The sequence below is a fragment of the Cynocephalus volans genome, chromosome 6 (genome assembly GCF_027409185.1).
Source record: "Cynocephalus volans isolate mCynVol1 chromosome 6, mCynVol1.pri, whole genome shotgun sequence".
NCBI classification, from domain to species: Eukaryota; Metazoa; Chordata; class Mammalia; order Dermoptera; family Cynocephalidae; genus Cynocephalus; species Cynocephalus volans.
In genome coordinates this window covers 103,605,201-103,631,315 of record NC_084465.1, presented here as the reverse complement: position 1 = coordinate 103,631,315, position 26,115 = coordinate 103,605,201, and the positions used below count along the sequence as shown (strand labels likewise).

General features: G+C 40.4%; 1 protein-coding gene across 3 annotated transcripts; it reads right to left on the bottom strand.

The window, feature by feature from the left end:
- HAPSTR1 (HUWE1 associated protein modifying stress responses) lies at positions 1-25,483 on the bottom strand. 3 transcript variants are annotated; one of them, XM_063101219.1, is made up of 5 exons: positions 24,803-25,483; positions 24,125-24,205; positions 14,735-15,010; positions 11,403-11,553; positions 2,309-2,388 (listed from the first exon to the last, which is right to left on the bottom strand). In XM_063101219.1, the coding sequence occupies exons 1-5, from the start codon at positions 25,026-25,028 to the stop codon at positions 2,382-2,384; spliced, it is 741 nt and encodes a 246-aa protein (XP_062957289.1). In that variant the 5' UTR covers positions 25,029-25,483; the 3' UTR covers positions 2,309-2,381. The 3 variants fall into 3 exon arrangements, with proteins under 3 accessions (XP_062957287.1, XP_062957289.1, XP_062957288.1); XM_063101217.1 differs by lacking the exon at positions 11,403-11,553 and having other exon boundaries at positions 1-2,388; XM_063101218.1 differs by lacking the exon at positions 2,309-2,388 and having other exon boundaries at positions 6,659-11,553.
- Positions 25,484-26,115: the final 632 nt, after the last annotated feature.

The window sequence follows — 26,115 nt, the reverse complement described above, 5'->3', positions numbered from 1 at the left end:
TTAAAGTTTTTAAAAAGTTTAATGGAGCCAATAAGGCATATAAATTGTGTTCTGGCAGACATTAAGACCTGCTTTCTCTCACCAAAGAAAATGGCACGTTTTATCAAAATTTGACAATTCAGAGTAAAGGGTACTGAGATTAAGCTTCAGAGCACCAACTTAAACAACCAAAAAAACTCATTCAACTTGGAAAGAGGAACTAGAACCAAGGCATAAAGAGGAGATTAAATATGTTCCTCCATCTCAAAATCCTCTAGGAATAGGAGTTCTGGTCACTAGTGAGCAACGTGACACACCACAAAACCCCTATTCCAGAACCTAAATTTACAACGATAGAAAAACAAAGATAACTCCAGATGCATTTCTTGGTATATTCCAAAGGGAAGTTTGGGAGTATTTATAATACATAGGCTTGTCCGTTTAAGGTAAATGACAGATTGCTATAATTCTTCCTGCTATTATATTCAAACAAAAACTGACCCACCTTTGCAGAAATTTAGAAATATCTCACTTTCATTCCTAGATTTAGTATGGAATTCACTTTTTTAAATAAGGGCTATATCTATAATGAATACAGAACTTCAATTCACACATTTCTAACATTCCATTCATATCCCACCCAGTCAATGAATATTATGGTTAACTTAGCAAAGTTTCTTCACAGAAAGATATTATTAAATAGCTGAAGAAATTGCAAACTTTTAACAAAGTGCTGTGAGTAATTACTGGAAAAACCCTTACACTGATTCGCAATGGTCTTTTAAGGATAAAAATAGGAAGTAACTGATACTGCACTACAAGTCTGCAAGGAAACATTTTTCACTGTCCTACTTGATATATAATATAATATGATAGAATAAATTACAGTACCTGGCAGGCTGACATCAGTTCTTCATCTAAAAAAGACTATCATTCAGTTCAAGATATTAAAAATGAAGATGAAACATGCTCTAAAACATTGTAGCTACAAGAGGTCTTATATTTACTCAAAAGAGGAATCTACTGAGAACTTTTACTTAGGTCTACCTAACATCTACAGAACCTCCATGCGATTCCATCTTTTCCAGAATGGGATTCCAAACTGCACTTTTTAGGAGAGGGATATAGGAGGGACAGGGAGAGTTGGGTTTTGCTATTTGAGCTGTGATCACATTATTAGTAGGTAAAACAGTTTTACCATATTCCACCCATTCCAATGGAAACTTCGAAAAGTAGGGCATCCATGAAAAATGTAAAACAGGATAAGAAAGACTGGAATACCGACCCCCCCACCATCCATCTCCCTCTCACTAATACTGAACCAAAAAGGAAGCCCATTCTCAAAGTTCATGACCTCTCTACTTTAGGTCACCTTGAATGCAGTCTACATGTTTACATTTATCCTAAGAAAAGTACCCCACATAGGAAGTAGTACCTGTCTTAAAACTGAATATTTTAGGCCTACAGGGTTAATCTGGGGGCAGTTTAATAATATTGCTACTTTTAGAGCACTAACACACACAAAGTGAATTCAATAAAGTTCTGTGTATTGATTCAATATTAAGTATTAATTGCATGACCATCATAGCACCTCTTTACATTACACAATCACCAGAATTAGAAACTGCTTTGAAAACTAAAAACAGGGCATAGTCCAATAATTAAAAGTTGCACACTGTTAATATAGAAACCAGGTGCATGGTACAGTGCTGCTGCAAAAATGGAAGCCAAATTGTGTTTTTAGACAATTTTAGGAACCTGGCAATACTGTTGAAGCAAAATACTCAACACAGCAGGAATTTTTTTTTAAAAAAGGCATTCTATAACCAAATAAACATCTGATTATTTCCTTTCCCTTTGAGAATAAATACAGTTAAGGTCACTTTTAGCCTTGGAACGGATATATGTTTGCCTATGATGATCTTGCTAAAGACTACACGATATCTGATGTCCTCTGCTAGGATTATAGTTTTATGAAAGCCATAGTTACAAGAGGCATCTACTGTAAATACCTACAACTTCCTTTTATGGCAACCACTATAGAATTCACTTGTCTTAAAACAGTGAACAAGGGAAGATGGCCTCATGTTTCCTTTGCAATAGTATATATGTTGAGGATCAAGTGGCTTTCAAGCAGCATGGTGGGTGTGAAAATGTTTGCAGTTTAGATCATTCTGTTGCGTTTATGGGTTGGTGAGTCTGTAATGACATCGCCACACTGGGCTGAGGTACGCTTTCTAGTTCCACCATTGTCCAAGTGGAGTGCCATTTCTTCTGATATGAAAGTGTTCAAATCGACATCATGGAGTCCATTTCTCCTTCGACTAGCATTCGATCCACTGCTTACATGTGTAGGAGAGCCTGGGGTACTCGAACGCACGCTTATACTAGCCATTGCACCACTAAGACCTAGGAAGAAGAAAAAAGGTTTTTAGAGTTGCTCGATTATTTAACCCTTTTGAAAGCAACCCACTTTACTTTTCATGTTGTCATAGTGTCAAAGGATGTCTGCCTATTTTCTTTATAAGGGTTCACTAGGAAGCAGTTGAGTTTTATTCAGGAAAAAAATCCACCTGGTTTTGACATGTTTTATTGGTAATACTACCAATATTTACAATATTGGTAGTACTACGAACTACTGAAAGCTTACTATGTGTCAAGCACCATGCTAGGTGTACAAATATATCATGAAATTCTCCCATCTATTCTATTAGGCAGGTACTGTATACAATTTACAGATGAGGACAGGAGGTGCTGGCTTTAAACAGGACATTTTGGTTACCCAAAGTCACCATTCTAAAAGGTCCCTCTGATGTGTGTATATGTGTGTAGTGTACGTAAGGGAGCAAATCATTTCCAGGTCTGAGTGGGCTTGTTCCGACATCACCTCTAGATAAGGTGACCACAAAACTTATCACTCAAAATAGTAACCATTAAGCCCGAAAAAGGGTCACTTAAAAACTATGCTGGGACATAGGTACAAAGTGGGTCTGCCCTGGACAAATGACTACCCAAAGTCTGGACTGTATTTGGTAAATACCCCTTGGGACAGCCGAAATCAATATCATCTCTAATCCTCTGGAGAAGAGAGAGCAGAGGAGTTGGAGAAAATCCTCCTGCTTTGCTTTCAAGGTTAAGAGTTATTAAATGCAGAATATACCCAGCACTCGTCATTGTACACTCACTGTTTAAGACTCTTGACTTAGGTTCCACTTCTAAATGTTGAGATAAATATGTGAAAGGCATGAGTCAGACCAGGAAACAGAAACCATGGCATTAAATTTTAAAAACTAACACCACTAATAGTGGATTTTCTGCCTTGTGAAGTTCCCCTTGTGATATGCCGGCCCTGCCTAGGGATTTTGTTATTGCTTGACTAAATTTATAACATGATCTAGTATAAACAATTTTTCCAAACAATAGGACTTGTATCTTAGATTTTTAAATAAGCTAAAAGTTTGATTTGTTAAGGGTTTTGAATGCTGTAAATACGCGGTTTAAATTTGAAAATTAAAAGATGAGAAAAGATTCTCTGCCTCCTACAACCACATCCTATTAAATTCTTATTGACGTTCTCACTCTACGCTCTTGTGTACAATGTTCTCAAACCCCTGGCCTCAAGCACCTCCATATGCTGACAATATTCCCAGTGCACACCTTCCTTCTAGACTGCTCTACATTTACTCTAGGTACCTCCACTCTTTCTGCACTAACCCAACCAGTCCCCATGCTGCTCTCTCTGTAGAAGATGCTTCCTCCCTTCCCACTAGTGGCCAGAGGAAACTGGATCATGTCCCTCTTTAGCTCAAAACCTTTCAAAGGCTAGTACCTACCAGAAAGAAAAAACGAAAGCACAGATGTCAGAGTACTTCCTGCATCAGGCACTATATAAGGTACTTTTTAATCTTCAAAATAACCCCATGACATCTGTATTACCTCCATTCTACAGATGAAAAGCCAAGGTTAAAAGGTTAAGTAATCCATCCAAGGTCAACAGGTAGTAGGCAAGAGCTAGGACTCACACTCAAGTAGAATCTATATTCCTATTCACTGTTACACTGTCCCCCTCTTGAAGTATGAATTATTTTGGCAAGGAAATGGCTTTAGGGTCTATAGCTGGCCTGTCTCCTAGGCCTCATCTCTTTGAATTGTTAGTTACTCTCCCTTCTTGCTCTCTTCACCACCCCCCAAGACTGAATCATGCACTACCAATATCAACTGATTTGCAATTCTTTGAAAGTCAGACCTGCACTTCCCTTCCAAAACTTACTTCCTAAGTGAGGCCCACTAGCTCTCTGGCACCTCCCCTCTGAGGTTTCTGTCCTGGTTCTCCTACCTCTCCTTAAGTCTCCTGCTGGCTTCTCCTCTCCCCTCCTACTGGAAACTCTCCATTCCTTCCTGTTCTCCAGCCTGCCAGCTCTTTCCTCAGTTGCCTCTGTGGGCTTCTCTTCTGCCCCCAAAAGACTTTTGTCACCCAGGTGATACCCTCCACCACTTAGCTTACCCACAGTCATCAGTGTTTTCCAAATCTGTACCACAGGAGAAGACTTCTCTCCTGAGTTCAAGGACCCATCCATATTTCTAACTGCCTACTGGACATCTCAAACTTATCTTCAAAATGGAACTGCACCTTCTCCTCCCCAACCCACAGAGACTTAAGGGGAAAAAAAAAAAAAAAAAAGGAAAGAAACATCTTGGGTTATTTTTATATAGAATGATACAATCACCCATTCTCTTCCTATAGACAAGTGTCTTTTCATCTCTAATGAACTTAACATGGTGCCTGGCACATAGCATTCACTGCATTTGGGGGTGGGGGCCTTCAAAGTCCTACCACTCATTAAAAAATCCAACGTTCTGTTGTTTATTTCTCTCTCCAATGCCAGGAAATAAACCCAGGTGACTCTCTTCACTTAAACCATTGCTACCAAGTTTAAAACTCAATTATCCCCAAATTTTTGGCATTTTTTTAAAGTTCTACACCAAGACCGTGATCTTGAGGGGAGAGAGATGTGCCTTCTTCCTAATCCCACAGCCCGTAACATTCTACTAAAAAGCGCCCACATACTTTAATAACCTTTTCATACTTGTTTCATAATACAAAGGGTTCCAAGGTAATTATTCCGCAAAATTTGGGCATTCAGAAATAAACTGGGATATTTCGGTAATTAAATTCAGGACCTCCTTTATCATTTGAAACCACAAAAAGAATTCAACAAACCCCATCCCAATGCCCTTCTTGTTGAAGTAGGAGTCCTGAGGCAGTATGTTTAATACCTGACAATTACCCAGGGCTCATAAAACACTCCATACGTGGACTAGGTAGGCACTTCAAGCAAACGTTTCTTATTGTTTCAACTGCTATTCTCCATGAAAAAGAAAATATATTAAACATCAATTTGGTCAAATTTGAAAATTCCCCAGTAACTTCTAGAAAATCAATTTTTTTCTTTTGGGTGTATAATTTGGGGTTTAGTTTGACAAATAAAATCACAATATGCAATATCACCTATTATCTACTCTCAGCAATGAAAATCATTTCAAAGTCTGACTATCTAATCTTACTCAAATAGACAAGTGTCAAAAAATAATTAAGATTAACAACCAAAAAATTATGCATTTTAAACAGCCCAAATTTTATTTTTAAACCAATGACAGCTACTAGAAGATGCTTTAGGAAACCTTAGCTAAGCCACGTGAACAATCAGGCCTATACAAGTACAGAAAATCTAAGCATGCTTCAGAACTAAAAAACTAAGTGGTATGTCCTGAGGGCATACAACTTAATTTCTACCAAAAACACTTTTTCAAAAGGGCTTTGGGAATATCAATTGACAAAAGCAGTAGAACAAGTAGCATAATTAGACAGAGAAGTCTCAATTACTTAGTACAAGATAAACTCATCAGTTTTAAAGTTTCTGCATCCATTTTAAATGATTAGTGCAGGAGTAGAAAAAAAGATTAGGATGATTATTCATACTTTGTAAAGAAAACTCCCACTGGAGCTAAAACAAATTTACAGTCCAGGTCATAGGAATCCAAGTTACATGGCAAATTACGCAGAGTAACACATAGCTATATTGTCGTACGGAGTTCATGCTCAGGATGATTAAGAAAATCCTGTTTGCAGAATTAATTACATGTAAATCCAGTTTCCCACACAGAGTTAGATCATACTCAGGCAGAGAAAGAACAAATGCGGACCCAGTCAACCTCACTGCCTCAGTCCAGCAGCCAGTGGCCTGAGGCTTCCTCTACACTCACTACTTGCTTCCCAGCCCTTACGCCCCTGTGAGAAGAGGGCTAGCCCTGGAGGTGAGAAGGCACACAGTTGATCCACCAGCACAGGTTCAGGGCCCTCTGCAGATCTGCTCCACCAGTGTTATCATCTCCTGTAGAAAGGGGGGGATCTGAAATCCCTACCACTTAAACATAGTGGGTATCATCCTGACTGGGAGACCTAAGAAACTGGCATTCTTGCAATGGAAATGAATTGCACTATTCAGATGTATAGCACTCCCTTCACACAAAGTTGTGTTCTGAGGTACCATGCCAAACAAGCACTTGTAATGTCAATGTAGTGTTTTAGATGTATCAGGGGAGTTCAATCATTTTAAAAGGAACTCTATTAAGATGATTTTGGTAATTTGAAGTAGATAACACTCCCCACCCCAATCTGTAAATTATAATACTGAATTTTTATTGAAGTAAAGCACACTAAATCAAACCAATTACAAAGATACAAGTGTCACACCAAGAAAACATTTTCAGTTATGCTGACAGCCCAAAATGCTTTCCATTTTTCAAAGACAGTTTTTAATGCCATGGGAAAAATGCTCACGTCATTAAAACCAAAAAAGCAAGATACAGTACCATATATGCAGTATTGATCTCAACTATAAAATAATTTTAATATTTATACATTGAAAAAAAGACTGGAAGAAAATGCACCAAACATTTAACTGCAGTTATCTCTATATAGTGGGATAACAAGATACTGAATTTTTTACTTTTTGAAAATTTTCTAATTTTCCAAGAAATTAATATTTATAAATCAGAAAATAAGAAAATTAAACTCAGATATTAAACTGCTTCATAACTACCAATGAATTATTAAATAAGTAACAGGTAAGTAAACTGGCTTTGAGGCATGGCCTCCTTTTTCACAATGAAAAAAAAAAAGTCCCACAAAATCTTATTGCTGGTTCAAGACAATTTTGTACTTTTGATGTTGGAAGCTTTAGGTCCTATCTCCAGAAACTTCAGCAGCTAATACCAAATCTTAATATACAGAAAATGCCAACTTTTCTCTGAAAATCTTAATAGTATCTTAATTAATGGTATCTTAATTGCCTTACTGTTCTCATTCTCGGGGGTTGGTTTGAACAAAGGGCGTAATTTAGAAATTCTAACCTTCAGAAGAAATTTAAAGAAGATTCTCGAAATAGTCAATTGTAAGCAATTAAGAGATTGCTTTGGTGCATTAATCTCTTACATGTTAATTTCCAAATAAGTTTTTAGACACATTTCACTGTTAAATAGCTATCACCAGTTCTGTTATTTCAAGATGCAAGACTGCAACATTCAACAAGCATTCACTAAGATCTACTATGGTTCCACCCACTGCTAATAGTGTGGGTTTCCTCAGGGAAAAGAGGATTCTGAAAGGTGATTCAGGTCAATTCTAATTAATCCTCTGCAACAAAAAATTGCAACGAGTTTCTTTTATGCTATACCATCAGTTTAAAAATACTTAAACATCCGTGTTAGCTGTGAAGATATATTTCTAAACATTGAGCTATATCGATGAAAAGGACGGAAAAGTGATAGGAACATGAGAGAAAGCAGCAATCATTAAATTTCTTCTTAAATGTACTAAATATCAATCATCTAGGCAATTTTATCAGGAAAGATATGTCCTCACAAAACTTGGTAACTTCCCTTCTTTATCACTTGGGCACACGTAAACCAAGAATTTTTTGACAATAAAAAACAAAAGCTACAAAAACCTGTGCTCAGAGGGGAAAAAATCCTATTGCTTCAGGCTGCCTAAAACCAAAGCTTTCCATAAACTCTAGGGAAAAGAAGATTAACAGTTTTATGCTTTTGGTGTGACAAATTAGGAATGTGCCTTACATTTTTCCTAGATAAAAATTCCTATCTGACCCTACAGTCCTGAATCCAATTTCAAATGATTACATTTTCTTATAGGACCCTACTCCCACTTTCACCACATCCAAGAAACTGTCAAGCAACTTAATGATTTAAGAGAGTAAGGATCCCTATGAAGCCCATGGAAAAGACTTTGTTAGGCCAAAAAAAAAAAGGAAAGAAAAGAAAAAGGAGAAGCCAGAAATGGAGCCTATTAGCTCCCAAGGCAATGACACTGTACTTCAATCTGTTTCCCTGGGCTAATATACTTCAAACTGTCTAATACAATCCTATCAGGCCAGGAGCTCCTTAAGGAAATTAGTTTATTCATCATTTTATCACCTGTCCTTGCCACTAGCCTCTAACCAACAGAGTGCTTGGTGTTCACTGTGTTCAGTAAATGCAGAGCAACAGGAAAGGCCACAGAATTATATTGTACATAATTTAGTTTTAAACGACCATGCCTTCTGCAGAAGGTTTTTAACTACAGAAATCAGAACTCTTAACACCAAACTCACAAAGAAAACAGGGTTTTCAAACCAAAAATGACTAAGACAAAGCTGTCTTTTTTTTTAACTCACAAAGTACTACTTTAAAAAAAAAAATCTTTCCTTTGTTTTTCTGAAATTCTCTAGTGTCATATCAAAGGCTATATTGTCTTGAGTCCCTCTTAGCATTTATGCTAGCAAATACTGTACCCCACTGTCCTCTAAAAGTTGTTTTCAACATGACAGGAACTTAAAATTGGTAAGATATCTTAAAGCAAATGCCAATGACAGCAATGGTTCCCACCAATGCCTACCTACTGTGACAGCATACCCTGCATGCTAGAGGTCTTTCAGTCTGAAATGATGGGTAATTTTACAGAGGGATAACCCAGGCTCAATAAAGTACTGCAATCAAGAATGCTATCAAGTCATTTTTGGAACTAAAACTAAGTATCTCTAATTTTTATGGGTCAGTCTGAACCAAGGTCAGCAACCTACAAAGACTGTCTATGAGATGATTTGAGTGACAGTGAGGCTCTGAAGTCTGACTTGGCTGGCATCCAGATCCCCTCCCAGAACGTGTCCCATTCTTACTCTAGAACCTTTGCACTTAATTCCCCTGATAACAAACAGAACTCAGAATCAGGAGACCAGATTTCAATCTAAGGCTGTCCAGGCACAGCACCTCCCAGAACGTGTCCCATTCTTACTCTAGAACCTTTGCACTTAATTCCCCTGATAACAAACAGAACTCAGAATCAGGAGACCAGATTTCAATCTAAGGCTGTCCAGGCACAGCACTAGCTTGGGCAAATCAACTCAGAAGCCCTCTCTAGTCAGTAGAATGAGAATGTAACCAACTGCATAGCTTGATAGTATGAAACAAGCTCAGGATCTTAGTAATATTTAGGCAAGAAGTTAATATTAAAGTTTTAAATTATCTCTCCCAGCAGAGTGATATATGTAATTTAAAAGATCACCTTTACTGAATAGAGAGGCAAAAAATATCCTCAACGGCCACTGGGGCTTGAGATACTAGACTCTAAGTCTATTTTTGTAGTTAACACTGTCCAGGGGCAAAGAGGGCAGTCATAGGAACTAGAAATAACCAGCAATCCTCCTCTTCTCAAGGCAAAAAATTAAGTGGTAGTGTGGGTAATTTGCTTAGGTTCTCATTTAATATATCACTTTATAAAGAAATATACCACTTTTCACAAAGGAGACTGGCTTGGAAAGCTTAAGCATGTTGCCCGAAGTTATACAGGAACACAAACTATACACAAAACCTATGTATTCTTCCTACCACAGTGAATCAGGGATACAGAAGGTCACAAACTATTCATCTACAAGCCAACTTAACCAGATTCACTTGTAGAGGAAAATTCCAGAGATACAAAATTCACCTATTTTCTGATGTCTTTAGAAAAGAAAAGCCTTAAGACCTTTCCCAATCCACCCCAATCCCTACAAAGAGGGGATGGGAGTGGCTGGAGAAAGCCCTAAATCTACAAATACAGAAGCATAGTGGTTAAGAGGAAGCATTTTACAGCCAGATAGATCTGGAATATCTATTCTACCACTTACTAGCCTGCTCCATCTTAGCCAAATAAGCCTTTCTTCATCAATAAAATGGTATAACACAGGATGGGTAAGTGTGAGGGTTAAATGAGAACATCCTTAGCATGGTGGTGATACAAAGTAAAAACTAAAACAGTAAGTAGCTCTAATGGTGTATCACCCTCAGCGCCCCCCCCCCAACTCAGCTGTTCTAATTCAATATTTCTTTGTAGCACCCCTAGGTACACAGATTACATTCTATACTGACTGAAGTCATCTGGGGATTGTAATCCTCAACTCTTTCCAGAAGTTCTCTGACCCCACTGTGTGGTATTCACTCACATCACAGACCTGTGTTAACCCCTGTTGAAAACTCAGGATACACCTATGCTAGGTTCTTTGCTAGATTCTATTAAAGCCAAAAGGAACAAGTCAAGGCCTCTGCTCTACTGTACACCCGGCTGATTGGCAGAGACAACCATGGAAACAAATCAAGTGGGAGAGATGCACAGTGCAGGGAAAGCTTTAGAGAATAAGGAGAACTAAGAAAAGCTACATCACAGAAGTGAGGTCTGTTCACTCCTAAAGGATGAAGGGGAAGGGGAAAACCTGTAAATGAGTATGGAGGAATTCAAGAGATGCCTAGGATAAATGACCCAAGGTCAAGACCAGATTATAAAGGCCTTGCAATGCCATGCTGAGTTCGGACTTCACAATGTAGACCACAGGAAATCTTTAAGCAGTGAAGGGACAAGATCAGAAAGACCACTCCAGTAGTCACATGAAAGATGGAAGGGTGAGTAGGTCAGCTCAGGACCAGGAAGCAGGGGAGAAAGGAGATTATCCCAACAGCCCTGACACCTCCTCCAGAAGAATGCCTTCCCTGACCCCACCGCCAGGCTGCACTGTGAAATGTTCCTTTCTGCCCCAGGCATCTTACACATATCACATTTAAGATGTTACAATAAATTACCCAAATATGTGTTTGCCTCAGCAGAAAAAGGAAGCAATCTTTATTCACTTATATATTCCCAGAGACTGCACAGAATCTGACATATAAAGAATCTGCTAATGGCTAAATGAAGAAACGACATCTATTTGCTATTGTTGGGGCAGAATGAGTCCAGTCTGAAACTTCATCTGGTGGGACACCCTGGGAAATGTGACCAGAGGACAAAGGGACATATACGTTTGGCAGTCAAGAGAGAATGTTTATGTAAGACATACATATCTGGAAGTGAAGAGGAAGATGGCTCTTGAAGAACCTGCAGAAGGTGGCAGCTATGGCTAGAATCCCGAGGAACATAATCCAGATCAGTGAAGCTGAGGAAAGGCCAGAAAGGCCAAAGCAGAAGAGAAGACAAAAAAAGGAGCAGCTCTAGAAGAGAAAGGATGAGTAAAAGAGGAGTAATCAGAAAGGGAGACAGAGAGCACAAAGTGGTTCAGATAATTTTGGATCTACGTGAAATGTTCTGTTTGCCTAAAAACAAGTTGCCATGTATTAATTCAGCTCTCAGTAAATTTTCAATAATGTCCTTATTTTAAGTCAAGGATCAATAAGGCAAGGACAAAAATCAGTTTAGCACGTGCTTGTGTATTTCTCTCATTTCTCTGTGGGTCTAATATCCAGATGATTAGGTCTCACAGTACACAGAAAATAAGCAAAATGTTGCAGACAAGTATCAAAAAAGCACTGGATTATAGTCTCTAAGCTTTGCTATTAATTGAAGTAGTTTGGATTGAAACTAATAATGATTAATTGATATACTTTTGATTGTAACTGTTCACATAAGTCTCTCCCACTAAACATGGTTCCAAGGCTGATGAGGATATCAATCAAGAGACTTTATTCTTTGTCACGCCCTCACTGTCTACATTAAAGTCTCTGCAAGTGTCTCAAGTCTGCCATTTTTCTTCAAATAAAGGGCATATTTTAGCTATCTATGGGTGTATTTGGTGGACACAGTGGTGGGGTGGGTATTTAGAAGCTGATAAAAAAAGAAAAAACTATTGGGGGAAAACTGTCCTCTCTCACAAGAGACGGGACATGAGGAGGAATGTGAAGTTTGCTTTGATTATAAACTTGTCTGTCTCAATATACCAATTCTTTTCCCATTGTCCACTTGCACTCCCAAACCTTCATGAATTTTAGACTCCTCCCTCCAATGAAAAACTCAAAAAACTTCAATTTGACTTCACTTACACTTCATAGATTCGGCTAGAGAAATTATATGTAAAACCGATTTCTCACACAGAATTTACTCTAATTAAGATGCTTCCAAATACATTTTTAAAAGATCACCTCAACAGTTCACTTCAATTTACTAACTGTTCAACAATTCCAATTATAAAGACACTCAGTTAAAGTTAGTCATTAATCTATATTACTATTTAGTTAATAATGCTCTATTACTAGATCATTCAAATCATTCAAAGTACTTTCTTTAAATACTCAAATCAGACTAGCATTCTCAATACACTGATATTCTAACAAACCACTAGAGCACAAAATTCAGTGTAAATTGTTTCTGAAGATTCTTTTGAGGGGCCCTATTACTTCACCACACACTGTTCTAACTACATGAATTAGAGGTATGAACCCTAATAGTACACTGAGGCTCCAGTACATATTGGATTAGTACTACATTTATAAACTTATTGAAAGGAAAGATTACCTCTCTACACAAAGTTTTATATATAAGCTTTTTAAAACCTCACAACTTAAACACAAATCAAAATTTAAATAGTCCCTTCCTACAACTCTATTGTCACTAAAACTCCCAAAGTTCAGGAAGATAATAAATCATAGGTCGAACAAATTGAATTTGTGAAAATGTAATGGGAGTTGGGAGGATAAGAGTAGTTTTTCAAGGAGAGGGGCTGGCTTTTTTTACTATGTACACTACTACACTAAGATTTTTTAGCAAGCATGGCTTTTATATTTCTTAAAACGATCTTCTGAAGTATAATAGTATAATACAAAAAAACATGCTTTAAGAGAAAAGTATGGAATGAATCATAAATCTACTTGATAAAGAAAATCAGAATGCGTAAGGAGAGAAAACTACAAACACTATCATGCACTACTAAAATTAATCTGACAAACTATGTACACGTCTAGTAATTGTTTTTCCAAACTTAAGAGGAAAAGATGTGAAACTCTTAATTCAATAGTAACAGATCGAGTTCATTTTTTGCCTGAGTTGCAAAAGTTCTGATAGCATTACTATTCCACTATATTAGAAATAGCGTGTAGTCTTCAGTACTGCATCTATACAACATGGAACTTCTTGCAATAAATGTTTTTGTTGTTTTTAACTTGTCATAAACAAATTCACAATCAGGAAAAACAAAAACACTTTTTCCAACTCCATGTTCTCATTGGGGTTTTAGGGAAAAAAAGTGTTCCAACCTCTACAACTTTACAGAATCTCTAGTTTCAATGACACAGAAACCCTTTATAAATATCTCGTATATATCATCCCACTATTTTTATTACCAAGTTACTCTGTTTTAGATGACCTACGCTACAATCCAGAAATGTTAACTTTAAACAGGACTCATGACCCAACTCGCTAATCACTTCTGTTTAGTCATCTGTGCGATCCATGTTTTCATCTTGGTTTCAACCAAGTCTTATTGTTGGGGTTTTTTTGTTTGTTTTTTTTACAGCAGTATTAAACATTGCTATACAGAAAGTAACTCTCCCAGTTCTATTTGGAAGTCTGCATTAGACAGCAACAAGCCACAACAGACTTATCACTGACATTCCCCAGTAATACTAAAACCCCTCAGAGTGCCTTTTGATGACAGGTCTGGCCTAGGGAGATGGTGATGGACCTGCCCACTGACTGCACCTCTTGACAGTCCCATGAAAGCAAGAAGGACCTGAGGAATAGTAGGCAGAAGCAATCGATTCTTACATCTGTCCTCTCCCACTTGGGTCATCAACTCTCACCCTGTACAGCACGCTAGATAATGAAGGGTGTTCAAAGGGAACTCCCATGAGAACCAACCCAACAATTATCTGCCTTACTTGCCTGTCACGGACCAGGGCTCTCCAAGCAATTAGAAATGTAATAGAATTCTTGTTTTTTTTTTTCTTTTTGGCAGCTGGCTGGTACGGGAATCCAAACCCTTGACCTTGGTGTTACAACACCATGCTCTAACCAACTGAGCTAACCATCAGGACCAGAAATGTAACAGAATCCTTAAGACACAAAAACTTCCTCTTTGATTCAGAAGAGTAAGAAAACATGTACAATATATAAATTAAAGCAATAAATTCTAATCAATGTTGCAGAAAGAACTCTGTTATTGTAACACCAATAAGCTCAAACTAACTTTCTAAAAACATTTTTTAGGATGGGCTAGCTGACAGTCAAAACTAGCTCATATAAGTTCTTAGCTTACATTCTATTTAAACATTTCTAGAGTGAGTGTTTACTATAATAGACAAAAAACAGACAATACATCTGGACCTAACCCTAAACGTGAAAATGGGTCCACAGGCACACTCTTAACCATTTTTCCAAAGAAATATGTTTAAACGGCTTTACCATGCAGAGCTATGGCTTCCCGGAAGGGTTGCAAATCAGTCTCTACAGATGAGCTAGTTTCCGTTGAAGTAGCTCGGTTAGGGGACACTACAGTCAGTCTTGGGGGAGCTCTAGAGTTTCGTGGTGGAGGAACTTTTCCACACAGGAAGCTGATCAAATCTTCTCTACGAATAGTTCTTCTGCGTTTTTTAACCCAAGCCAACACATCCTTATTGCGTCGCTGATAGCCAATCTGAATTCCAATATCAAAACTTCGCTGATGAGTATCCACGCTTTCTGTTTGAAAAAAAGAAAACAAAAAGAAGATATGTGATGATCATTACAGCCATATTGCATTCCATTCTAAAGAAAACCATTTTACAAGTTAACTAAAATGAAACGATGAAGTATGAGGCCTCTAAGCCCATCAGTAATCTATTAAACTAAAATGTATTTCAGTCATGTTAGAAATGTTACACGTTTCATCTTAATGGTCTAAATTCAGAGTTTTACAAATCATTTTAGTCAGTTTCTGTCTTGGTTCTTCCAAAAAAAAATTTAAACAGATAGAAATAGAGGGACTACTCTTTAGCCAAACTACCAAAAGTAACTCGTTATACTTAATCTCTAATTTAGTTTAATAGTACTGACAATAGCTAAATTATCAAATGTGGATTTATTAGTACTATACAATGTTTCACAGGAGAAAAGAGGTAATATGTCTACCCCGAGACCGATACTACTGTCCCCTTACTGCAAATGAGGAAACTGAGGTATTGAGTAACTCTATGAAGGTCACAGAACATATGGAACAGCTGGAATTTTGCTCCACAGCCTGTAGCCCTTAACCACTAAGCTACATATTGCTCTCCTTCAGAAGAATGAATTCTTATTAATTCAAAGCAGGAACATCACATCATTCAATAGATGTCTAAATACTGTACATGACTCAGGCCACACTCACCTGCATTTACCCATGTCATTTTGGAGATGCACTCCTACTGACAAATGCAGCAGCGAGAATTAGGAACACACTGAAGGCAGCAGCAAACGTTTTAGAAATAAGGAAAATCAATCCTGATTGACTATTCAACACCAAAACCAAAACACGAGGTGGACTAGACACCCTGTATATACTGAACCTGTGTTTTCAGTAAAAGGATCCCTACCCTTTAATGGTTTTATCTAATCAAAAAAGTTTTTGAAAATCTAAATCACTGCAATTTATTTTTAGTTGAGCTGCTATGCTAGCAGAAAATCACCAGTGTGTCCTTAATGACACTAATGAAGATGGTTCCTCGATCCCTGGGACCTTCTGTAAAAGCAACGATCCTTGTTTAACACAGAGATATATTTCTCTATTACTTTTCCTGGCTTTGATTATTGTAATTCCTTGTCTGCTACACCTGGAATAGACTCAGAAAGAACAAGCAATAGTCCAACAATGAATGAAGAACTTTGTCCCAGAAAGAAAAACAATAATACAGACATCTCAGAGGACCCCAAGCTGAATGAATTTGCATTATTAAAAAAGGAAGATGGCAAGAGGGTCTGCAGCAAAGCAGAACTTTATGAGGCCTATTCCTTAGCAGATGACCAGTCTTTATTGCTAAAGATTTTTATAGCAATAAAGACTGGTCATGGAGAGAATCCCCACGGGAAGTCTTTTCTATCAAAAATAACTTGAAAATAAAAAGGACCAGAACTAGAATTCAACATCCATTTGAGAACTTGTGATATGCCAAAGAGTACATTCATGTGAATCTTGTCATTTAAACTCCATTATAACCTTGATAAAGTAATTATTCTAATTTTTCTAATAATTCATAAAAAGCTGCTCAGGAGTGAAGTGATTTCTCCACTGTCTCACTACTAGAGTAATGGCCAAGTCACACTGTAAAACCCAGTATCTTGCTGATTTCTCATTTCATCATAAACAAAGCAAACATGAACTCCATTTTAAAGGTAAATAGTATTCATTAGGTCATGAAGCCAACCTTAAAAAGGTGGATAAACCTAAAATGACCTTGTAAAGCTGTATCGATCTCACATGATTCTGAAAGAGCAGGAGACATTTTAAGGAAAATCTAATCATTGAGCAAACTAAGCCTATCTCCCATGGGATCGCAGAAAGGATAAACGTAAAATATGAATCTAGAAGCAACCAAATTTTTACAAACCTGCCCTACCTAAAACAACTGTTTTTAATCAAGCTCATAACTGGAGAAGTTTCTCTTTCCAAAGAGAATGAGGAAACCTTATTTTTCAAGAACCAAATGGAGATAAGCCCAGAACTGGAAAAATAGAGGGGAAAAAGTTAGAGGCATGAAAGGGATACAAGAATACAAGTCCGAAGCAGGCCTGGATAGTGCAAAGAAAGATGAAGCAGGCATGTAAACTTACACCTGGCAAACTAGACAGCAAAATAAGCTAAATTTGATACAAAACTCAAGAGCTAAAGACAGGGAGAGCCATGTGAGGTGGTTTTTTTAAAACTGACAATCCTGGGAAGAAAGAGCTTGGCTAAGTTCTGGTTTCTTCTGATTGAAGATACAAGAGTCTGAAGCTTTTCCTCACAGATTGAATAACATTGGAAAACTCAATATTCACTAGTGGCCTGGTTTAGATATAAGAGTTATGTAACAAATTGTAAACCTCTTTTAAAAAATTATGCAACTTGACCAATCATTTCACCTCAAAAATTCTGACTACCTCTCAACATGAGAATCAACTAGGAGCAAACTAAAACTCAGGCTTTTTGTAGACAACGATTTACAGACTAGAAGGAACAGGAGAAGAAAAGCAGATAAAACATTTACGGTCTTCAGGCACGTGCTTTTGCAGTACCTAGGCATAACTTAGTTTTGTACCATTAACAGCGTATTCTCAAAACCAAGTCCAATAACTTTACCATCTAAATTAATCCAACCTGTTATTTCCCTAAACAGAAAAGTCTCATGTTGATATGTTTAGGAGTTTAAAAGTTACTTGGTTGAAAATAAAACCCTTCTCATACTTTAAGCAGCAGAGAGCTGCATGCTTACTGAAGAATCTTAGGCATGAGAAGACTACATTTTCACATAATCCCAGGACAATTTAGTGTCCAGTGGGTAATATTCTCTCTCTCTCTCTCTCTCTCTCTCTCTCTCTCTCTCACACACACACACACACACACACAGATTGACTCCTGAAGGCTTACACCCAAACAATGATCTGAACACTTCTGAACCCTGACAACTAGACACCCAAATTATAAAAGTGTAGAAAAGCAAAGCACAGAAACTGTTGGACAGTCTTGTGTCCAACATTATTTTACTGAAACCAAAGCCACGTGGAAAAGGGCCATAAACCTGAAAGTTAGGTGAACCCCAAGGGCATCAAAATGTCAATCTAACCTTGAACCATAACACATTCGTTTCCTTATTCGAAAAACAAACTGATCCTACAGGTACAGGAGACTTCCCATGTTTCGTATTTCTTTTACAAAATGTTTTCATATAAGCAACTGAATTTAAATCAAGAGTTTTAGAAGTCTAACCCTCCTACCACTGCAGGGGGTGGTATGGGGAAGGAGGAGGGCACAGAATCATATGGATTCTGAGCTAAAGACCAAAATACAGAACTTTCTTACGTGATAGACACAAACAAAATTAATCAGACTGTACTATTTCCAGTTGATACTCATAAAACTTTACATATAAAGTTAAGCACAGCAGGTATTCTAGTTTCATAAAAGAACTAAAGCTGGGCCGGCCCATGGCTCACTTGGGAGACTGTGTTGCTGATTAACACCAAGGCCATGGGTTTGGATCCCTATATAGGGATGGCCAGTTAGCTAACTTGGTAGAGCATGGTGCTGACAACACCAAGTCAAGAGTTAAGAACTAAAGCTGGGTAAGTGGCAGAGTTCTTTCTACAACCTATTTTTTCCTCAACAAGAGAGAAACCATCTCTCATCATCCTCCTTAGAAGATCTACAAGCCACAAGAGCATACTGGTAGATCAAATCAACAGTTTTTTTTTTTTTTTTTTTTTTTTTTTTTAACAACATAGTTTATTTTTATTTTTATTTTTTTGTCTTTTTCGGGACCGGCACTCAGCCAGTGAGTGCACCGGCCATTCCCATGTAGGATCCGAACCCGCGGCGGGAGCGTCGCCACGCTCCCAAGCGCAGCACTCTACCGAGTGCACCACGGGCTCGGCCCCAAATCAACAGTTTTAATGAATAGTACTGACTACAAAATATTTGAACTTCAGGAAAAAAATTTTTGTTTTTTTTTTTTTTTTTTTTTTTGGCGGCTGTCCGGTACAGAGATCAAACCCTGGACATTGGTGTTATCAGCACTATGCTCCAACCAACTGAGCTAACCAGCCAGCCCCAGGAAAAAAGAATTTAGTATGTCATTAGGAACATAAAGATCCAAGTCACAGCCAAAAAAAAAAAAAAAAACTGTTTTTCAATTGTTGTGAGAAAATAACTTCTATGTATTCCCTAAGGTAGTACCCAAAAATAAGCACTACCTTCTAGCTACTTACACATTTAGTTAATCTTCACTTACTAGGACACAGAAAAAAGGACAGGAACCAGGGGAGAATAATAGCAACCAGTGTTTGTTGCCTGCCTGGCATCCAATCCTTGTCCTCCCCTTCCTAAATGTAAAGTTTTTGTTTGGACAGCCAACCATGCTCTGGGAGAGAAGCTCCCCTGCACATTTGTTCAAGCAGTGGGAACGTGTGCTAAGTCCTAAACTAATCTGCATAACCCCATACTCTGGCTACGGTAGTGGTTCTGGACAAGTGACCCAGTTCTGGCCAAGGGACTACAGAAATCATTTCCAGCTCTTCTAAACTTCACTGTGTTGAAGGCCCTAAGAAGTGAGCTAAAAGCCATTCTGCCAACATAATAAAGACAGCTTTGGTACAAGTGTGTGCATACACATGCATGCATACACACACACATGTGCACAGAGGGGAGAGAACTATAGAGCAGGGAAGCCTGACCCACTGAATTAAGTCAATCCTACCCGCAACCTCCAAGCTGGAGAGGAGCTAATATGTGTCCATACCACTGAAGCCAGCTTGACTTGTGTTTTCTTATACTTGCAGTCAAAATATCCTTTTCCAGAAAAGTTATACATAAGAAAATGGTTGTCTTCTATAAAAACTTACAATCTACAAACTGCATTATTTCAAATGATGGAGGCTACTGTTCCTTTTAATTCAAGCTGAACACTAAGATTTAAGGCTTAGGATTTCTAACTGTAATCCACACTAAGGTATTTTGAACAAAGTCTCAAAGATCAGTAATAATTTTCTGCAGCTAAGAGAGTCACAAACCACCTCCACCTGTCTCCAGGTAGAATATGCTTTCTCTGGTCATTTGTTTATAAACCAGTTACCTGCCACTTTGCCCACAAATTCTCAGTATGTTCAGTTCACTTTCAGCTTACAAGTCCAAAAGGCCACCCTAAAGTGAGATGACTTATTATAAAGGATTTGGTATCAAGATGTATCAAAAATAAGGACGTAAAGGACATGACACCATTTTTCTTACCTGTCAATTTTACTTACATTTTCCCCCTCTAGAAAAAGATGAGGAAGAAGGAAAGTACACACAACACAAAGCTTATTCCAAACAAGAAAAAAAATTGAAGACAAAAGATAAACTAGAATTACTTCCCTTCATCTTAAGCGCTGTCCACGTTGAGAAACACCTGAAAGATATTTAAAACCTGACCACCAGTCAGTCAACACATGGGCACTTGCTATACACCAGGCAGAAAACTAAGAGCTTGTACTGTAATTTGTGGGTACTTATTCCCACTTACAGTTAAAAAAATCAAGGAGCACAATGGTGAAATACCTGGCTCCAATATCTTTCTCCAGGACCATACAGTTAAGAAGAAACAGAGCCAAGATGTGAACTCAAAATCTGACAGACTCCATGACATTAGCTGCAAGCACTGCTAGAGTACAGACACCTAGCAGCAAATGCTTTCAAAAAGATTACCAGAAACATCTTTTTTGAGAAACATTGTTAGTATAAGCAGTATCAAGAAAGCTCCCAACACATGTGGTGAAACTCTACACAACTAATGCTTAAAATGCAATTTTTTTAAGTGTGGAGTCAAAGAAAACAAGAATCACTAAAAGCTGAGAAAGAACTAGAGAAGTAATAAGAAGGGGCTCTGCAGGGTGTGACCAAGCACTGGCTCACAGAGTCTGCTGAAGAGCTAGGGCACCAGCACCCACCTCAGGCTACCTAGTACCACCTTGCCCAGAGGACAACAACCAGCCCAACCTCTACTGAGCAAGCAGCACAAGAAATTTAGAATTAAATAAGGAGAATACTTTCCTAATGAAGAATCAGGAGACTGAGATTGGAGCCAGTCATTCAAGGAAATGGTAGGCAACTTGGAAACACAGAGAGGCTTGGCCAAGTATTTCCCAGGTAAGCACCAACCCTGGCTAACTTGAAACAACCTCTGCAACTTTTCACTCCCTTCATTAACTGCAGAAACCAAAAAATATTCCAAGCCAGGGACACAAGTGAACACTGAAGAAACACCATCCTCTTTGGATTATCAAATAAAGAACCAGCAATCAGGAATTTTCTTCTCATTTCCAAAAAGAAGGAAAACAAAGTCTGATCCCACACTCTCTGGAAAAGGAACCATACACTCTGTTTTACCAAATTTTGTTCTCACTGAAAAGATAATCCTAACTCACATTTACTTCCAAATCCTTCCAACCACATTCTAACCAAACCCACCACGTGAATGTTCAACTTTTCAAAAGCCCACTAGCAGTTAAAAAGGGTTCTCTCCTAGGCTTTTACCTCAATCTTGACGTTCCTATGTGTTCATTTTAGGAGTTAGCAAGAAGCTGGTAGGAGTGCCAAACTCTCCCCAGGCTGCATTTTTAGCTTGCCATATAAGTGCTTAATTATACAAAATACAGGAGTACTGCCCACTGAAAAGGATCCCCCAAAAATCTTCCCCCCAGAAATTACATTTAAATACTTAATCAGAACTGTGAACAATCTGATTTAAATTTACCACTACCTTAATGCTGCGTGCACTTTTGTTTTGATACTACCCTGCTAATTTCATGGGTTCTATTTAAGGTAACCAATTATTCCCACAGCTGTATGCCTGTTCTCTGAAGACCACACCCTGAAGAGGAAGAAGAGCTTGAGGATCTGCAGAATACTATCTACACTCTCCTTAAATCAAATATGAAAATGCTGCTATGCTACTGAATTGCACAGAACACAATTTACCATTCCTATCAGATAAAAAGGGATGTTTCATTTTAAACAAAACCAGCTCAGACTAACAATCCAGCATTTACAATAATCCAAGAACCACATGTGATGTTTATCTGAAATACAATTAATGTTCTTCCTTAAGTTGTCTGAACAAAGAAAGCTAGTAAACATTGAGAAGCATCTTCAAATAAAGTAATCAAATTAAGGATTATTTCAAAGTTCAACTTCTGGGCCCGTCTTATTTGAAGAGCTAGCACTAAAGAAAACTGCTAGCTTTAGTCCTAAAGGGATACATTCTCGAGTACACATCAACACCAAAGCCAACAGACATTCATATTTGTATATGGCCTAAACTAAGAGCCTAGTACATTAAAAACACCAAAAATGTGTTGCCTTCCCCTTCAAGCAAAAACTACAACAAAAGCAAAAAGGATAAACCGTGGTACCTCCACACAACAGAATACTACTCAGCAAGAAAAAGGCACTGACCTATTAATACCTGCAATGTGAACTCAATGGATCAACCTCAAAAACCTAATGCTAAATGGAAGAAGACAAACACCAACGGTTACATACTCTATGGTTCTATTTATGACATTATGGAGAAGGGAAGACTACACATACAGCAAAATCAGACCAGTAGTTGCCAGGGGCTACGGTGGGGGGATAAAGGTATTAATGGTACATGTTTGTCAAAATCAAACTACACAGCTAACAAAGGTGGTTTTACTGTGTTACACTCCATGAAATCTGAGTTTTTAAAAAATTGAGTTTCTTAAGTTATTATTTCAAAATTCCCTACCTGAAAGAAACCAAGAGCCATTCCAAAGAGAATATTCAAGACCCTCAAGCACTGATGGATGGTTAAAACTCAGTAGTCAAATTTAAGAAACTCAGCTAAATATCAAAGTTAAACTACTAGGTACCATTAAATCATGTTTCCCTTTTCTCAGTAAAGCTAGACTATTAGTTCCTCATTCCCTAAAATTAACATCCGTATCCACCAGTTTTGGTTAACAGTTCTCAAACTACTGTCCTAAAAATCTGCAAAGTCTACTAAAAAAAATCTCACAATGAGATATTTCTATTACAGAATCCTGCCATTATTTGCACATTCTTACACAAAAACAAAAACTTGAGAATCAAGAAGATGCTCCTCCACAGTCTGTTTCCATTTTGACATTTTTTGAAACACACAAAATTCCATTACTGTTTATCAGCAGTCCTGAAAGTTCAAAAGCATTTGACTTAATTAGATTTGTAAGATTTACAGTCAGATTCAAATCCTTTTTCCATAGAAACCCTGCCAAAAATTAAACCCAAATTTCCAAATCATCAAAATCAGTAAGGCACAAAAACTAAACCCATTGTCACCAAGAGAGCACAATGGGCAAAAACGTTTACTTACATATCTTCATGTCATCACAGAGGGGAAAAATTAAATCCAGAAAGGCAACATCATAAAACACAAACCTATCGATTCAAAACTCTTGATCACAGATTTCCTGCCAACCATTTACAATCAGATACAAGGTCGTTTCTAATGAAAATATTTGCTGAAATTGCTAGAGAAAAGCAGCGTGTTAATATGCGCACAGATGATTTCAATTAACAAGTTTTCCAAGCACTAAATGCTCTCGAACTGCCAAACTCTAGGTTGCTTAACTCAACGAACTTTTCCTTGACGTCCGTCCCACCTGTCTCTGGCATAAAAACATAAGCTCTTTTCTTCCTTGATGCCTTTTCCAATGAGAAGCACGTCTCACTAGTCTCCCAACTCAGAGCTTCTCAACCTCGGCACTTCTGGGAGGAGTCAATTCTTCGCTGAGGAGTGGGGATGAAGGCTGTCTTGAGCACCACAGATTATTCGGCAGTCTCTACCCACTAGACGCCAACAAGCAGCCCTCTCAGTGATAACAACCAAAAATGTCCGCAGACATTACCATATATCCCCGGGGAGACGGAGGGGGGGCGTCAAAACCGCCTCCGATGGATCTAACTAGAACACCAAGAGATTCTCAAGTTGCAAGGTATGCAAGCTAGAGGCTGGACTTAGCAGAAAACACACTCGGAACGCAGGACGTCCACCCTGACGCAGGCCAACCTTCCCCTTATCGACAATGCAGCAAGGTTATCTTTACCTTTGTAGAGATTGGTGACGGCGGTGGCTGCGTTCTGGAAGGGCACCCAGAGAGAAAGTCCTGGCTGCTGACACACTCGGTCTGAAAAGGAAAAAAAGGGAGGGTGGGGGGGGAGAAAGAGAAAGAAAGAAAAAGAGAATGTTATTTGGGTGTCAATCACTCCGGAACGCCATATTAGTTTTCGCCATTTTGTTCAAGGGTTTCGGGATCCCAAACTGAGTGAAAGGACGGGAGAAAGGGGGGTCGCGACCTGGCGGAAGGGGGAGCGGCGGGGCTCAGAGGCGCAGCCCGGAGCCGGGCCGCGGCGCAGGGAGGCGCCCACGTCGCAGTCCCCGCCCCGAGGCCGGCTTCGGGGCACAATAGGGCCGCCCCGCCGGCTCCCTTCGCCATTTTGTGACTGGGGGCTCCTCCCCTCGCTCCCTGGCCGGGGAGTGGGGGGCGGCGGGCGGTCGAGCACGGAGAGGGGAGGCTCCCCGAGGCGGCCCCACATCGGGGATGCCCCCGAGCCACCACCCGAAGGGCTTCCACCTCCCGCGTCGCCATCTTGTGGGGAGGGGGCGGCGGCGCGACCTAACAGCCGGCTGGGTCCCCCGAGGCCGCCACCCCCGGGCTGGCCGCCCAGGTTGCAGGCCAGGCCGGGGCGGCCGGGCGGCGTCAAGATGGCGGCGGCGGCCTCACCTTTGTAAAGCTGGGCCACGGCGGTGGCCGAGTTCTGGAAGAGGTGCCACAGCTTTTGCTGCTTGTGCTCGGGCTGTGCGGCGGCCGCCGCCTCCTCCTGCAGCTCGGGGGACAGCTGCTCGTCCTGCTCGGCCTCGGCCAGGCACTGCCGCTCCCACTTGGAGAACCAGTGTTCCGGCCCGTGCTCCTGGATCTCGGCCTCGCCCTCCTCCTTCCGCTCCTCCATCCTCCGCGGCCTCCCGCGGCCTCGCCGCCGCCGCGTCCTCCTCAGGCGGGGCCCCCGCGGGAGCGTCGTCGTCGAGCGGCCCGGCGGCAGGGCCCGGCGACCGGCGGCGGCTACTCGCGGCGGCCCAGGCCTCCTGTTCCCCGACGACCGGCGAGCCCCGCCCCGCGGCCCCGCGCAGCCCGGGACGACCCCCGCCCCGGGCCTCCCCACCCCCAGGCCCCACCGAAGGTCGCCGCGGACCGGATGGTCGCCGCGGACCGGATGGTCGCCGCGGACCGGATGACCGCCGCCGCCCCTCAAGTCGCCCGCCGGAGCCCGTCTACCGCCCCGCCATGGCGCCGCGGCCTCTTTAGGGCCACAGCCGATGACCGCTGAGCTCTCCGCGCACCCCCGCCTGCGCCACGGAGCCCACCCCGAAGACTGAGCAACGTCGCCGCCGCCGTCGACGCTTCTGCGGCTGCTGTTCCCCGCCCTCCCCCGCCCACATGCTGACTGGAGAAGCACCGCCCACTCGGCCTGGGCTCCCCTGCCCGGTTGGGGCGCGCTCGCTGTAAAGGCTTTCATTGGTCCGACCTGGCCGGTTCCGCGTGCCGGCCTCTGAACACAGGGTCCTGATTGGTAAATCGGACTGTCTGTCTGACGTAACCAATGGGCGGGGGGAAGGGAGCGAATGTCGGGAAGGAGGAAGAGGGAGGAGGAGGGGGAGGAACTCACAGTGGTTGCATCCGAACCAACCAAGGCGGGGTTAGGAGGATAGAAAGTGGCTGCGCGTGCGCACTTGGTTGCTGCCCGAGCCTTGGGGCGCTGAGCGAGGGTCACGTGACCGGCCCAGAGACCGCACCCCGCAGGGGCTTTTCCAGCGCTTCCAGATACAGGGGACGTAAAATCGAGTCAGGCGGGCGTGGAGCGGTGTGCTGGTTGGCAGCATGCTCGCTCCAGCAGCTTGGGCTTCCAGAGACAAGGGGTGTGGAGAAAGTGAATTTAACGCCCAACAGGAGTCCAAGTTCGCAAAGCGCTGTCCCGTCTTTTATTAGAGTCTTGTTTCTTAGATGGGCAAATGAAGGAGCGTCAGAGCCCCAAGAAAAAC

Coding starts and splice junctions, on each gene's coding strand:
- HAPSTR1 (XM_063101217.1), bottom strand. CDS start 25,028: ATGGAGGAGCGGAAGGAGGAGGGCGAGGCCGAGATCCAGGAGCACGGG. Junction 24,206..24,802: donor CGTGGCCCAGCTTTACAAAG/GTGAGGCCGCCG, acceptor TTTCCTTTTCAG/ACCGAGTGTGTCAGCAGCCA. Junction 15,011..24,124: donor CGTCACCAATCTCTACAAAG/GTAAAGATAACC, acceptor TTTTTCAAACAG/AAAGCGTGGATACTCATCAG.